This window comes from Peromyscus leucopus, chromosome 18, assembly GCF_004664715.2.
Source record: "Peromyscus leucopus breed LL Stock chromosome 18, UCI_PerLeu_2.1, whole genome shotgun sequence".
NCBI classification, from domain to species: Eukaryota; Metazoa; Chordata; class Mammalia; order Rodentia; family Cricetidae; genus Peromyscus; species Peromyscus leucopus.
Genome location: NC_051078.1, coordinates 29,043,457 through 29,056,685, shown reverse-complemented (window position 1 = coordinate 29,056,685; position 13,229 = coordinate 29,043,457). Strand labels below are relative to the sequence as shown.

General features: G+C 38.7%; 1 protein-coding gene across 1 annotated transcript in view; it reads left to right on the top strand.

Annotated features, from left to right (window-relative positions):
* Cep290 (centrosomal protein 290) overlaps positions 1 to 13,229 on the top strand; it is an 85,900-nt gene that overhangs the window by 69,222 nt on the left and 3,449 nt on the right. Inside the window, exons 46-52 of the mRNA XM_028889981.2 lie at positions 1,368 to 1,532; positions 2,187 to 2,309; positions 3,389 to 3,561; positions 6,902 to 7,043; positions 8,089 to 8,162; positions 9,247 to 9,341; positions 13,060 to 13,139. Coding sequence (XP_028745814.1) covers positions 1,368 to 1,532; positions 2,187 to 2,309; positions 3,389 to 3,561; positions 6,902 to 7,043; positions 8,089 to 8,162; positions 9,247 to 9,341; positions 13,060 to 13,139 — 852 coding nt within the window. The remainder of the gene's footprint in view (positions 1 to 1,367; positions 1,533 to 2,186; positions 2,310 to 3,388; positions 3,562 to 6,901; positions 7,044 to 8,088; positions 8,163 to 9,246; positions 9,342 to 13,059; positions 13,140 to 13,229) is intronic.

Genomic DNA, 13,229 nt, shown 5'->3' with positions numbered 1-13,229 from the left:
CCATGTGAGAATGTTGCCGCCATCATCTGCTGGCTTTATGTGACCAGCCACAGCTGTTAGGAGTTCATGACTGCAACAGTCCTGTTCTGCCCAGAGCTAAGCACGTTCCTTTACTCAGCTGTTGAAAATTAACTAAATCACTAGTGAATTATCTTTGTTGGTGTCTTCATTAGGCCACAGATTAACAGAAACTAAATTTCTAAGCCACAGCTATTAGAGAAAATTGCCTTTATAATGATTACTTTTGAGGTATTTAAATGCATTGTTTCACCTTTGTTACTATGTTCTGTGTAAAGAAACTTTTATGTGCTAGATCCACGGTTCTCAACCTTCCTGATGCCATGAACCTTTAATACAGCTCCTCATGTTGTGGTGACCCCAGCCATAAAATTATTTTTGTTGCTACTTCATAACTATAATTTTGCGACTGTTATGAATTGTAATGTAAATATCTGTATTTTCTGATGGTCATAGGTGACCCTGGTGAAAGGTCAACCCCCAAAGGTTTGTGACCCATAGCTTAAGAACCACTGTACTAGAAAGAACACTGGCAAAGTAAACTGTTTTGATTTACTTTCTTGGAACACACATCATAGATAGAGTATTTAAACTGTTACAAACTATATGATTTATGGAATTTAAGGAAAATTTAGATATATTTAAGCCCTGGTTTTTTTTTTTGTAGTGTGGGATAATAATTCTATCTCACATATTTTAGAAATGTATTGAATTACCACAATTTTTAGAATCAGATATTAGCAATTATTAATGATAAGTACAGTAATGTTATTGGTTACTTTTACTCTTTGCTCTTTGGGGGCCTACCACCACTCAGCTCCCAAATCAACACACAGAGACTTATTATTACTTATAAATGCCTGAACTTAGCTTGGCTTGTTTCTAGCCAACTTTTCTTAACTAATTATCCTGTCTACCTTTTGCCTCTGGGCTTTTACTATTTCTGTATACCTTTTCTTTCCTTCTTACTCTGTGGCTGGCTGTGTTGCTGGGTAGCTGGCCCCATCATTCTCCTCTCCTCCTTTTCTCACTCCTCTTCATGTTCTTCTATTTATTCTCTCTGCCTGCCAGCCCTGCCTATCCTTTCTCCTGCCTCACTATTGGCTATTCTGCTCTTTATTAGACCATCAGGTGTCTTAGACAGGCACAGTAACACAGCTTCATAGAGTTCAACAAATGCAACATAAAAAAAAAAAGTAACACATCTTTGCATCATTAAACAAATATTCTACAGCATAAAAGGATGTAAAACATCTTTAATATTCTACAACACAGCAAGAGGCCTCTTTGGCATTAGTACATCATTGTCTCTAAGATGAAATTTTAAAAATTTGTATATTCTCTTATAGTCTGGTAGAAGTGGAAAGACAATCCCAGAGCTAGAAAAAACTATTGGGTTAATGAAGAAAGTAGTTGAAAAAGTCCAAAGAGAAAACCAACAATTGAAAAAAGCATCAGGAATAATGACTAGCGAAAAGATGGCTAACATTGAAGCAGAAAATGACAAATTAAAGGTAATGTTTATTTGATTGTGTATGAATGTTTTACTATTTTAGTTTACATTGCTTTTTAAGGGAAATGTTAAATAGACTCACATGTCCTAAATGGATGCAGTAGTATTTTCCAGTCAGAACAGATTTATTGGCAAGAGCCCAAAGGTAGCTACAGTGGCTCTCTTTGGTCTTCTTTACTGTTTCTGGAACAATTGTTCTTTTCTGGTGATTTGTAAAGTGGGGCTTGTATTTCCTTTACATCTTAAAATCATCTTAATGTCCAGCCAAGGTTATATGGGAACTTGGTTTTAGATAAGTCATTTGGGGAAAGTCTTTAACTGTAATTATATCAAGTAAGGTATCTAAAACAACCTACCTTGAGTTAAGTTTTATGAGTTTAAATAATAATCTTTATTTTTTATATTGAAAAGAATTAAAATCTGATTGTTTCATTTACCCTTTCCCTTTCCTCCTCCTTCACCTCCCATGTCACCCTACCTTACTTCCTTTCAAATTCATGACCTCTTTTTCTTTCTTATTGCTACATATAATGTGCTTAAATACATGAATAAACTTGCAAAGTTCATTTAATGTTGCTTGTGTGTATGATTTCATATAAATAATCATTTTGTTGACGTTTTTGTTTTGATAATATGTTGCTTTATTAATCACCAGGCTGAATTAGAAAAACTGAAAGCTCACTTGGGACGTCAGTTGAGTGTGCAGTATGAATCCAAGAACAAAGGCACCGAGAGAATTGTTGCTGAAAATGAAAGGCTTCGGAAAGATCTTAAGAAAGTAAGACGGTTAGGACAGGTTTAATTTTCATTAAGTCATTTATCATGGCAGAAATAAAATTGGTAGATCCTTGACGCCAGTGTCTGTTCACAGTAGATCTTAAGAGTTCTACTTTCTTCAAGAGGTACACTTACATGAATTTTAGAGGTAAGGTGGTATCAGGAAGAAATTGTTCACTCTGGTTTCTGCTGCTAGTTCTGTTACTTATTGGGAATTGTTCCAAGCTGGATAATGTGTCTCTGTTCCTCAAATTCCTCATATATGAAATTTGGAGTACTAAATATACCTGTCTCTTCGCTGAGCATGACACTGAATGCCTATAATCCCAGTACTCAGGCAGTGCAAGAAAGGGAGACCAGCCTGGGCTGTATAGGGAACCCAGCTGAAAAAAGAAACATACATATACATAGTACATATCTCAAAGGCTGTGGAGAAGTTTAAATGAGTTAATATTTATGCATATGACTTAGAGCAATGCCCAACTTATAGAGCAAAGAACATAACCATTTGTTATTAAGATTCCTTTATTTAAATGGTAAAATATATCCCTTACTCATGACAAATAGGTATTAGTTTTAACATACATTATCTAGTAAATGAATTGAGATTATGATCCTAAAACATTTTAAAACAGTAACTGATTGTATTGTGAAGCCAGAGCTTTGCTGTGTTGAATCTTAATGTTCATTACTGGAAATAATCTGTCACCTACATACTGCTTGTGTTAATAGCCAGGACTACTCTACGCATTCCAAAGTCAAAACAAGGCATCTTTTAAGGTTAACTATCTCATTGTTATGAACATTTTCCTGATGAGCAAATGACAAATTTAAAGTATCCACTAGATACCTTAGATTAAATACTTATAAATACATATCCCTGCCTTCATTTACTTGATCTTTTGTACTAATTGCTGTGAATAGATTGCTGTTTTAGAAAAAAACAAACATTTTTGTGGTTTTAAAACAGTATAGCTCTGGCTTGTTTTCTGTCCCAGCATAGAGTGATAATTTTAAATACCCAGTATCTATGAGAACAACGTTGTTTTTCATAGTGTACTAATACGCCTTTACTGGTAGGAAATGGAAGTTTCCGAGAAACTGCGCATAGCTAAGAACAACTTAGAGCTGCTCAATGACAAGATGGAAGCTCAGCTAGAGGAGACTGCCAAGAGATTACAGTTCGCAGAAAGTCGAGCGCCGCAGCTGGAAGGTGCAGACAGCAAGAGCTGGAAGTCAATTGTGGTTACAAGGTAGGACCGGAGAGTTTCATCATTGACTCAAAAGATGACCATGTGCTGAATGACCTCGTTGTTTCCCGATGAGCAGTTTGGTTTTTTATCGATATCTCTTCATTCTGTCTTAGAATTACCAAAGCTGTTTCTTCCGTAAGGGGTTAGCTAATTTTATTTGCAGGCCACAGAACAGAGCAGAGCTGAAACTGGGCTAAGGTCCTGGAGCTAGGTGTGCATCCCAAAGCTGCTGTCAGCTGAGGGCTGGGGCTGATGAGGCTGCCCAGCTTCTCCTGGATGCTCTATTTCTCAGCTGCAACTTGGGCTTCTTTTGTTCATTGGTTTCTGCTGCAAATATGGCCTAAACAATTGGGCTGTTTTATCTCAGTCTGTGCTGTACTGGACCTGGGGTGAGCTCCATTGTTTTTAGTTGTATACTGGCCAACTTTCTTTACAGAGAGCCCAATAGATGAATATAGCAGCAATGTTAGTGTCTTACTGACATCCACTTTCTCGTGCATTTTCTACCTTCCTTTGAACACTTTCTATAAGGATATTGGATTTTTGCCTATGGCACTAACTGTTGTGGCTGTGAAAGCCAACTTTATTTTACCATATTTTTCCAGTTCCTTGCATTTATACATTCCACTGTGATGTCCTTAGAGGCCACATATGCCCTATCTATTTGGAATGACTTGACAGGAAACGTGGCACCCATTGTCACTCCAACTAAAAAGTGAACTGTAGCACTGCGAGACTGCTTGTTCCATAGTGGACCTTCTGTGGTTGGTCGGCCACCTTTATGGAGAAAAGAAACCGCTAAGGAGCCATATTGGAGAACGCTGATAGATGGCTATAATCCTAGAGAAGAATTCTTTCTCCTACCCTAGACTACCTAGAGTAGTCAGAGTCCAAACTTTCCCTAGAGCTCACTTTCCTGTCTACAGGCTGGGAAACGAGACTTCTGTCAGAACGCTAAGTGTGATAGTGTGACAGGGAGAGACAGCTCCTCGTCGTGGACCCCTGTGGCTTTGAGCCAGCAGCTGTCAGGTGACTTTCAAGGGTCACTGTTTTCTTCTGTTGTCACTTGTGTCGTCCGACTTTGAGACTCACTTATTCCATGACTATCCACTCAACATCTGGTACTGCCACACGGGGTACTTCAGGTTATTTCTAAAAACCCAGCTTACTTAGGCTCCTTGAAGAGCCAGCTTCCATCACTCAAAGAGCTGCTTTTCACTGGACCATTACATAAATTATATTCCTCTGTGGGTCAAGATAGTTTTCACTGTGGAGATGACAGACCCTGCCATTATTTTTCTATGGCTCTATATGAGGTAACAAAAATGTGTACTTACTGGCACGGAAAACTATTCAGTTTTAAGATAGTTGTTGTTGCTGGTTGTTTTTACTCCTTTGCGGGGGGCGCCACCCAGCTCCCAAATAAATCACACACATGGAGTTTTATTCTTAATTATGAATGTCTGGTCTTAGTTTGTCTTGTTTCTAACCATCTTTTCTTAACTTTAAATTATCCTGTCTACTTTTTGCCTCTGGGCTTTTTCCCTTTCTTACTTCTGTAATCTTACTTTCACTCTTACTCCTTGGCTGACTGGGTGGCTGTGTGACTGGGTGGCTGGCCCCTATCATCCTCCTCCCTTTGATCTTACTTTTTCTTCTTTCTTCTTCCCAGATTTCTTCCTCTATATCTTCTCTCTGCCTGCCAGCCCCACCTATCCTTTTTCCCGCCTTGCTATTGGCCCTTCAGTTCTCTATTAGACCATCAGGTGTTTTAGACAGACACAGAGTTAAACAAATGCAACATAAACAAAAGTAACACACCTTATGTAACATTCCCCAACAAGTTGTGGGTTGATGGCACTATTTAACCTTAATTGAAGATGACTTTACATGTTAAAGCATTTGTGAGTTCTTATTCGGAGAACTGCACATAGGCAACATGTTCAGTAAACATAAGTCCAACTTGTTTTTAAAACACTCTTGCTGTTTATCCAAGGCTGATCTCAAACTCTACCTTGGCCTTCCAAGTGCTGAGTGTTCCACCTATACTGATTGCTAGGAGGGACCAGGGTAATACATGGCCTGTTTAGATGGGGTAATCTGATCAAGAAGGTCTTTATTCTTGGCTTTCATAGTCACTCACTGTTCTGTTACCATGAAGAGACACCATGACCAAGACAACTCTTATAAAGTATTTTATTGGGGGCTTGCTTACAGTTTCAGTGGTTTAGTCTGTTATCATCATGGCAGAAGCATGATGGCACACAGGCAGGCATGTGTGGTGCTAGAACAGTAGCTAAGAACTATATCCTGATCTGTAGGCAGCAAGGACTGGGCCTGGCAAGGGCTTTTGATACCTCAGAGTCCACCCCCAGTGACACACTCCCTCTAACAAGGCCATGCCTCCTGATCCTTCTAATCCCTTCAAAGAGTCCTCCTCTCTGGTGACTAAACTGTCAAATATATGAGCCTGTTTGGGGTTGAGGGGTTATTTACATTCAAACTACCACAGTGGCTTTTGAACAGAGACATGGATGAAGTGGGGGAACAAGCTTCCGATATTTAACATTAACCTTTGTTATATCTTTGTAGTTAGTCCTTGTCAAGTAAGCACGCCCTTCTAATCTGTAAGGTCTGTCCAAAATTATTTGAAAGGGTTTAGGTAATCTTAACTGTCCTTCCTTATGCTGTCCTTGTCAGATACTTTTTTCTAAATCAATCCCATCGTTTTTTAATTTATTTAGGAGGCATTACATATTATTTTCCTCTGGAAAAGTTTGAATACAGTAAGCATTATCTTCCTCTAAGTACATTCTTGTAAAACTATTTGGCTCAAATTTTTGAAGATTCCTCTAGGCCATGTATCATTTCCTTCCTGGTTATGAACTGGTACTGCTTCATCCTTCCCACAGCATGCACTGTTGCTCTCACTCATGCTTTTGAACTGCTGTTCTTTTTCTAGTGTCCTTGGGCTTTTTCTACCTGACTACCTCATGGAGCAGGGACGAGTGCTAGGAGCGGGGAACATTTTGTAGTCTGATGAATTAGGTATTTTCTTATGCCTGAAGTAAGATACCAACCTAAAAGCTTTTCAGTTGCCAAATCCAGTCGCCACGTCTGCTCTTCGGCTCTGTAGGATCATGTTGATTTTCTATTTTAATTAGCACATATGTTAATCACAGTGCTTATTTCTTAACACCACCTTTTACTGCCGAATATGTAGTCCAAGGTTTGACTAGAAGAAATATTATAATGTGGTCTCGCATATTTTACTGTGATTTAAATTAGGGAGAGAAATTACATATGATATGCCCATGATAATTTTTCTTTTTCTTTTTAGAATGTATGAGACCAAGATGAAAGAATTCGAAAGTGATATTGCCAAAAAGAATCAAAGCATTATAGACCTTAAACAGCTTGTACGAGAAGCAACAGAGAGAGAACAGAAAGCTAAGAAATACACAGAAGATCTTGAACAACAGGCATGTATAATAGTCTCTAAATGATAAAACAGTGTAGTGTGTCTCAAGACAATCCCTGAATTGCCTGAAAGTGAAAACAGTGAACTCCTGAATGAAGTCTAGGAGACCCATCCAGCGAATGGTGCTTACACTCATCCACTTATGTAAGCCACAGACTACATCACGGGCTTCATTCTCTTGCTCTCCACACCGTTTCCATCATTAATCATGCCGGGTGTATTTTCAGACTCCATCCCAGCTCTGACTAGTGCTCAGTGTGGAAGCCATTATCTTACATCTGAACGACTGCAGCAATTTCCTAACTGGTCCCTGGGCTTCCACTTGTATCACTTCACCTTATCTTTACTACTGGTCCATTCCCCACGCAGTTGGCAAATAATCCTGTAACGCATAGAGCAAGTTATTATAGTAATCTATTTTGACTCTTGTCATAGTTCCCCGTCACCCTGGCATGAAACTTCGAAGGAGTTCTTTTCATAGCCTGTATCTATGTACAAACTCTAACACTTTGCACCTTCTGCCAGTTTTCCCAACATTAACCCTTTCAACCCTTTGAACAACTGAAACTCTTTTAGGCTTCAGATCTTTATGCCTCTTGCTGTGTAAAACACTAGTTGCTATACCCAAATTCTTATAACTGACTTCTGAACTTCTGTGCCTAAATGGAAACCTTCAGAGACTAGACCAGCACAGTCTATCACCCTGTCCAACCTAGATTCTTTTCCTGGACAGCCCTTTCTCCCCATCCTGCCCTGTTATCTTTCATCTCCTTGTTTGACAGTATCACTACTTTTCCTCCCTTGGTAAAAATAACACGCCTCTGTAAGAGATTCCAGTTATCCCATATCCTGTGTCCTCACTACCTTGGGCATGTAGCAGTGAGTTGCTCAAGCATTGGCAGCTTGCTTGAATGCATAGACAAACACAAACTGTGCTTTCAAACTTCCAAAACCCAAATCTTAAACTTTATTAAAAGTTGGGCTTTTTAAAACTTATTTCTATGCTGAACTTTTATCTTCTAACCAACTTTTCATTGTGCTCAAAGATTGAGATCCTCAAAAATGTTCCTGAAGGTGTGGAGACAGATGAAGGGCTTATACGGGAACTCCAGCTCCTTAGGTACATATGTTATTATGTTTATTTGACTACCTAAATATTAACATCTTTGTATGGGAGTGTTTGTGCGTGTGTACACATGTACATGCTGGGGGAAGGTGTGGTATGTGCATGCCACCTGTGAAGGAAGGCCAGAGGACAACTTGCCAGAGTTGATTCTTTCATTCCAAGTATTGAAATCAGGTCATCAGCTTCCCACCATGCACCCTTATCCACTGAACCACATTAGCATTTATTTATTTTTAGAAAATTATTTTACACAACCAGATTTGCTACACCTGAAGACTAGAGTTTTTCGAAGTTGATTATTATTTTACCCTTCTTATATAATTATTCTGTCTGGACACAGAAAGGAGGAGGGACCCAATATTAGTATTTTCAAATTATAACTTAAATTTCTCTAGCAGCATAAAATTAAACTTTAGCATTGCAGAAACAAATCCTAATGAAAGAGAAATAAGTAATTCCATGCTCCTAGGAGTTTCTGCAGCCTCCTCTCATTGTAAAAAAGTACTCTTGAAAATCACATCAGGAATGAGATTAGTGAAAACTTAAAGATTTTGTGTTGTTTGGGAATGAAGGAAGCCTAGAGAGTAAACGTTTACCTCGATGATCCTGCTGCCATCTCCTAAGCATATCCTACTAGCATACGTCCCCAGAATCAGCTCGATAAAACGTTGTTTTGAGGACCGTATACCACCCACTTTATAGGAAATGCCTGCGTACTTTACAGAATGGTGGCACCCATTGTTTGTAAAGGACGTTTCCAATAGCTCAGGCTTATTACTAACTAGCTCTTACATTTTAAGTTAACCCATATTCCTTATTTATGCTCTTCCACATGGTGGTACCTTTATTAGCATGGCATGTTCATCTCCTGCTTCCTCTGTATCTGGCTGGCAACTCCTGACTCCACCCTTCTCCTTCCCATCATCTTTAGTTTGGTTGCCTTGCCTGTACTTTCTGCCTGGCTACTGGCCAATCAGCATTTTATTAAACCATTTCGAGTGACAAATCTTTACAGTGTACAAGAGGATTATCCCATGGCAATTGTTTATTTTTCTAACATGCTATCATTGTATTCTAGACTAGCCAACAGTCAGCTGGATAAAGAAAAGGCAGAATTAATCCATCAGATAGAAGTTAACAAGGACCAGACTGGAGCAGAAAGCAGCACACCTGGTAATGTATTTCATAAAACTTGTTGGCTATCTCAAGTTTTTTATTTAGGGCTTGTCTTTTGTGTGTTTCTATAGTATCAACCAGTTTCTACAGTATCAGACCAGTATAGTATACTGGTCAGAGTACGTAGAGCTGCTCTCTCTCAGGCTATGTTAATATTCCCATTTAACACTTTGAATTGTTATACTAAGTGGCCCAACTTTTTCTCCTTGTGATCCATCTAGGTGTTACAGACTTAATCAAAGTATATTACCAAGCAATGGATGCTGTCATTTGCTTCCAGTTTCTAAGTATAGGTTCTTCAATCCCTGTGAACTCTTCTGAATATTACTAATTGTTGTCTTATTGAAAACTACAGTACTATTTTTTTCTGTTGCAAATAAAAATGTTCCTCTTGCCGGGCGGTGGTGGCGCACGCCTTTAATCCCAGCACTCGGGAGGCAGAGCCAGGCGGATCTCTGTGAGTTCGAGGCCAGCCTGGTCTCCAAAGTGAGTTCCAGGAAAGGCGCAAAGCTACACAGAGAAACCCTGTCTCGAAAAACCAAAAAAAAAAAAAGTTCCTCTTATTCCTTTCAATTCCTATTCTGAAATTAGCAGTCATTCCCCTATATAACACAGTTACATACAAAACATCTGTGTGTGTATATGAACACATACAGAATACAGTTGATCATTATTTGCAGATCCATATTTGCAAATGTAACTGTTCATCACATTTAAATTCCCCAAATCAACTCACAATGTTTTTGCAATCAGACACAGTGACAAAATTAAGTAGCCCCCCCATATTCCCACCCTAGGGCCAACAAGGTGGTGCTTGGCGCATTTTTGTTTCAATTTTCTTTCAGAGATGACCTAAGATGGAGTACTGGGTACCACTGTAGCCTGTTGGGATTTGAATCTTAGCTCAGAAAGGTGGCTTAACATTTCCAAACATATTCGTTTGAAACTAAATATAATCGATAACAATTTGAGTGTGTATGTTTATTCATATGTTTGCATGCATTTGCATTTCTCCGAGGAACCATGGTTTGATATTTGCAAATCGTTCCAAACAGGATAAAAGTTTAACAATAAAAGAGAATAGACCTTTTATGTGTATTTAGTTATATGTAATTTTTTCTAGATTCATGCTATATTTTAACTTCTCTTACTGCTTTTATCTTACTGCAGAGATCTCTTAAGACCTGTATATCATTCATGTTTTTACTAATTCTGTAGTATGCTATTGAATGGATAGTGAGTAGTTTACCCCAGGATGGATTTTTAGTGTAGTTCCAAAGCTTCTGGCATGATAATTACACTGTATCACCTAACCTAATCATGCCATTATCTGATAGTTTTGATAGAAGTTTCATGTTCTACCCTACAGGGTTATACCAATTTATAGCTGAATAATTTTAAACTATTTCATAGAGTTGCTGTAGAGTTGATGCTACTTTGTATTAACGTGTGGTCTGATTTGTGCCAGATACTATGCTAAGGGCTTTACAAAAATGTTTATTCTTATAATGCCATAGGATTGGTACTTTTGTCTTCATTTTCCATTTTAGAAATGATTAATAACCTGTTATCAAGATCACAACAACTAGGAAGTGGCATAGGAAGGTTAAACATTAATTCTATGAAAGTTCAGAACGCCTTACCATGCCAGGGTCTTAACCACTGTGCTACTGCGCTTTTTGATAACTAAAATCAGCATTCATCTATCTGGAATAGAGGTGTGACTGTTAGCAGATAGTTTTGTGTACTTTAACAAGCATAGTACCAAAGACCTATTAATTCTGTTGGCATCAGGCAAGTTCTCTAATTTATCTAAGCCCGGCCCTTGTATTGTTTACATCTTAAGAGAAGGGAGGAAAGATACCGGTCACATTTCAGAGCGTACCCTGCTTCAAAATCAACCTATTTGGACGTTCCTAAATAACATTTAAAGATGAGGATGTTTAAAAACCTTAGGAAGATGTTATACATATTTTCTTGCTTCAGTGTTTAACCACCAGTCTGTATAATATAGAGGAGCTCAGTGACTATGAACAAATTAACAGATATGTGCATACTCACGTTTATTCCAGATAGATGAATGCTGATTTTAGTTATCAAAAAGCGCGCCGGGCGGTGGTGGCGCACGCCTTTAATCCCAGCACTCGGGAGGCAGAGCCAGGCGGATCTCTGTGAGTTCGAGGCCAGCCTGGGCTACCAAGTGAGTTCCAGGAAAGGCGCAAAGCTACACAGAGAAACCCTGTCTCGAAAAAACAAAAAAAAAAAAAAAAGCGCAGTAGCACAGTGGTTAAGACCCTGGCATGGTAAGGCGTTCTGAACTTTCATAGAATTAATGTTTAACCTTCCTATGTGTCCTATCAGCCTATGTGTCCATCAACAGATATACTGATAAAATGTGCAAGATCTATATCTATATCTATGTTTTATAAGCCATAAAAATATTTGTAGGAAAACAGAACTATAGATCATCTTGCTCAGTAAAATAGGCCAGTCTTAGAAGACAAATATTACATCTTTTCTTCTTATGTAGGAAAATGCTTTTTTTTTTAATGATTTGAAACCTTGCTTATATTTGTTCTCTGTTTCTGAGTTATAGGGGACCACCCCAGAGCACTATAATACACTTCTTGTCCTTATCATGAAAACTTGTTTTCATTATTTCCTCAAACTTTAACATTAAAACAAAACGCTTTACCTTTCAATGTTTGCAGTGTAGCATGACACTTTGTATCCTAACCTTTGTGCTGTGTATCAACAGCTCATTTCCTACCCAACCAGCAGGACTGCACTCCTTCATCTGTGTGTGCCACACACCTTGTCTTAGACGTTCTGCACATAGTGCAAACAAACCTAAATGCAAATAGCCAAAGCTATTTGGGGTAGAAGGCATAAATGGCCAGCTTACCGTTAGTCCTTTGCCTGATATTTCGTACGTAACAAATTTTACTGGTTGCAGGATTTTTCTCTCAAAAGTAGAAATTTCTCTCATATAAAGGCATATTTATATAACCCATATTTCTAATACCTAGCAGCTACCCCTCTGTGGTGGTATTGTGTTCCCCCAAATATTGTGCACCCTAATAAACGTATCTGGGGTCAGAGAACAGAACAGCCACTAGATACAAAGGCTAGAAAATGGTGGCACTCACACCTTTAATCCTAGCATTCCAGAGGCAGAAATCCCTCTGGATCTCTGAGTTCAAGGCCACAGTAGAAACAGCCAGGCATGGTGACACACGCCTTTAATCCCAGGGAGTGATAGCAGAAAGATATATAAGGCGTGAAGACCAGAAACTAGAAGCTTTTAGCTGATTAAGCTTTTAGGCTTTTGAGCAACAGTTCAGCTGGATCTATTTAGATGAGAAATCAGAGGCATCCAGTCTGAGGAAACGGGATCAGCTGAGGAATTGGTGAGGTGAGGTGGCTGTAGCTTGTCCTGCTTCTCTGATCTTCCAGCATTCAACACAGTAACTGGCCTCAGGTTTGATTTTATTAATAAGACCATTTAAGATTCCTGCTACACCCCTCTGTCTGCTTGCTGTAGAATGACTTTTCCTACTAGTGGTACACTACCTGAGCAGTGTTCCCGCCATGCAGTGCCAGATGATTCCAGACTGTAGGCTTCATACATTTCCTGTTTATTCTGAAACAAATCCTCTAAGTCATTCACAGTAAATTAAAAAGGTGAGTCTAATTTTCACAACTATTTTGGCAGATACTGGTCAACAAAAGGAAAAGATAAATGACCTGGAGACCCAGCTCACAAAGTCAGACCTAGAAAAGCAGCATTTGAAGGTAATTCTTACTTATATCTAACTTGAGTATTGCCAGTGTTTTGTAAAAACAGCTTTGGGAAACAATTTTTATGATCACCATGTTTAAGTA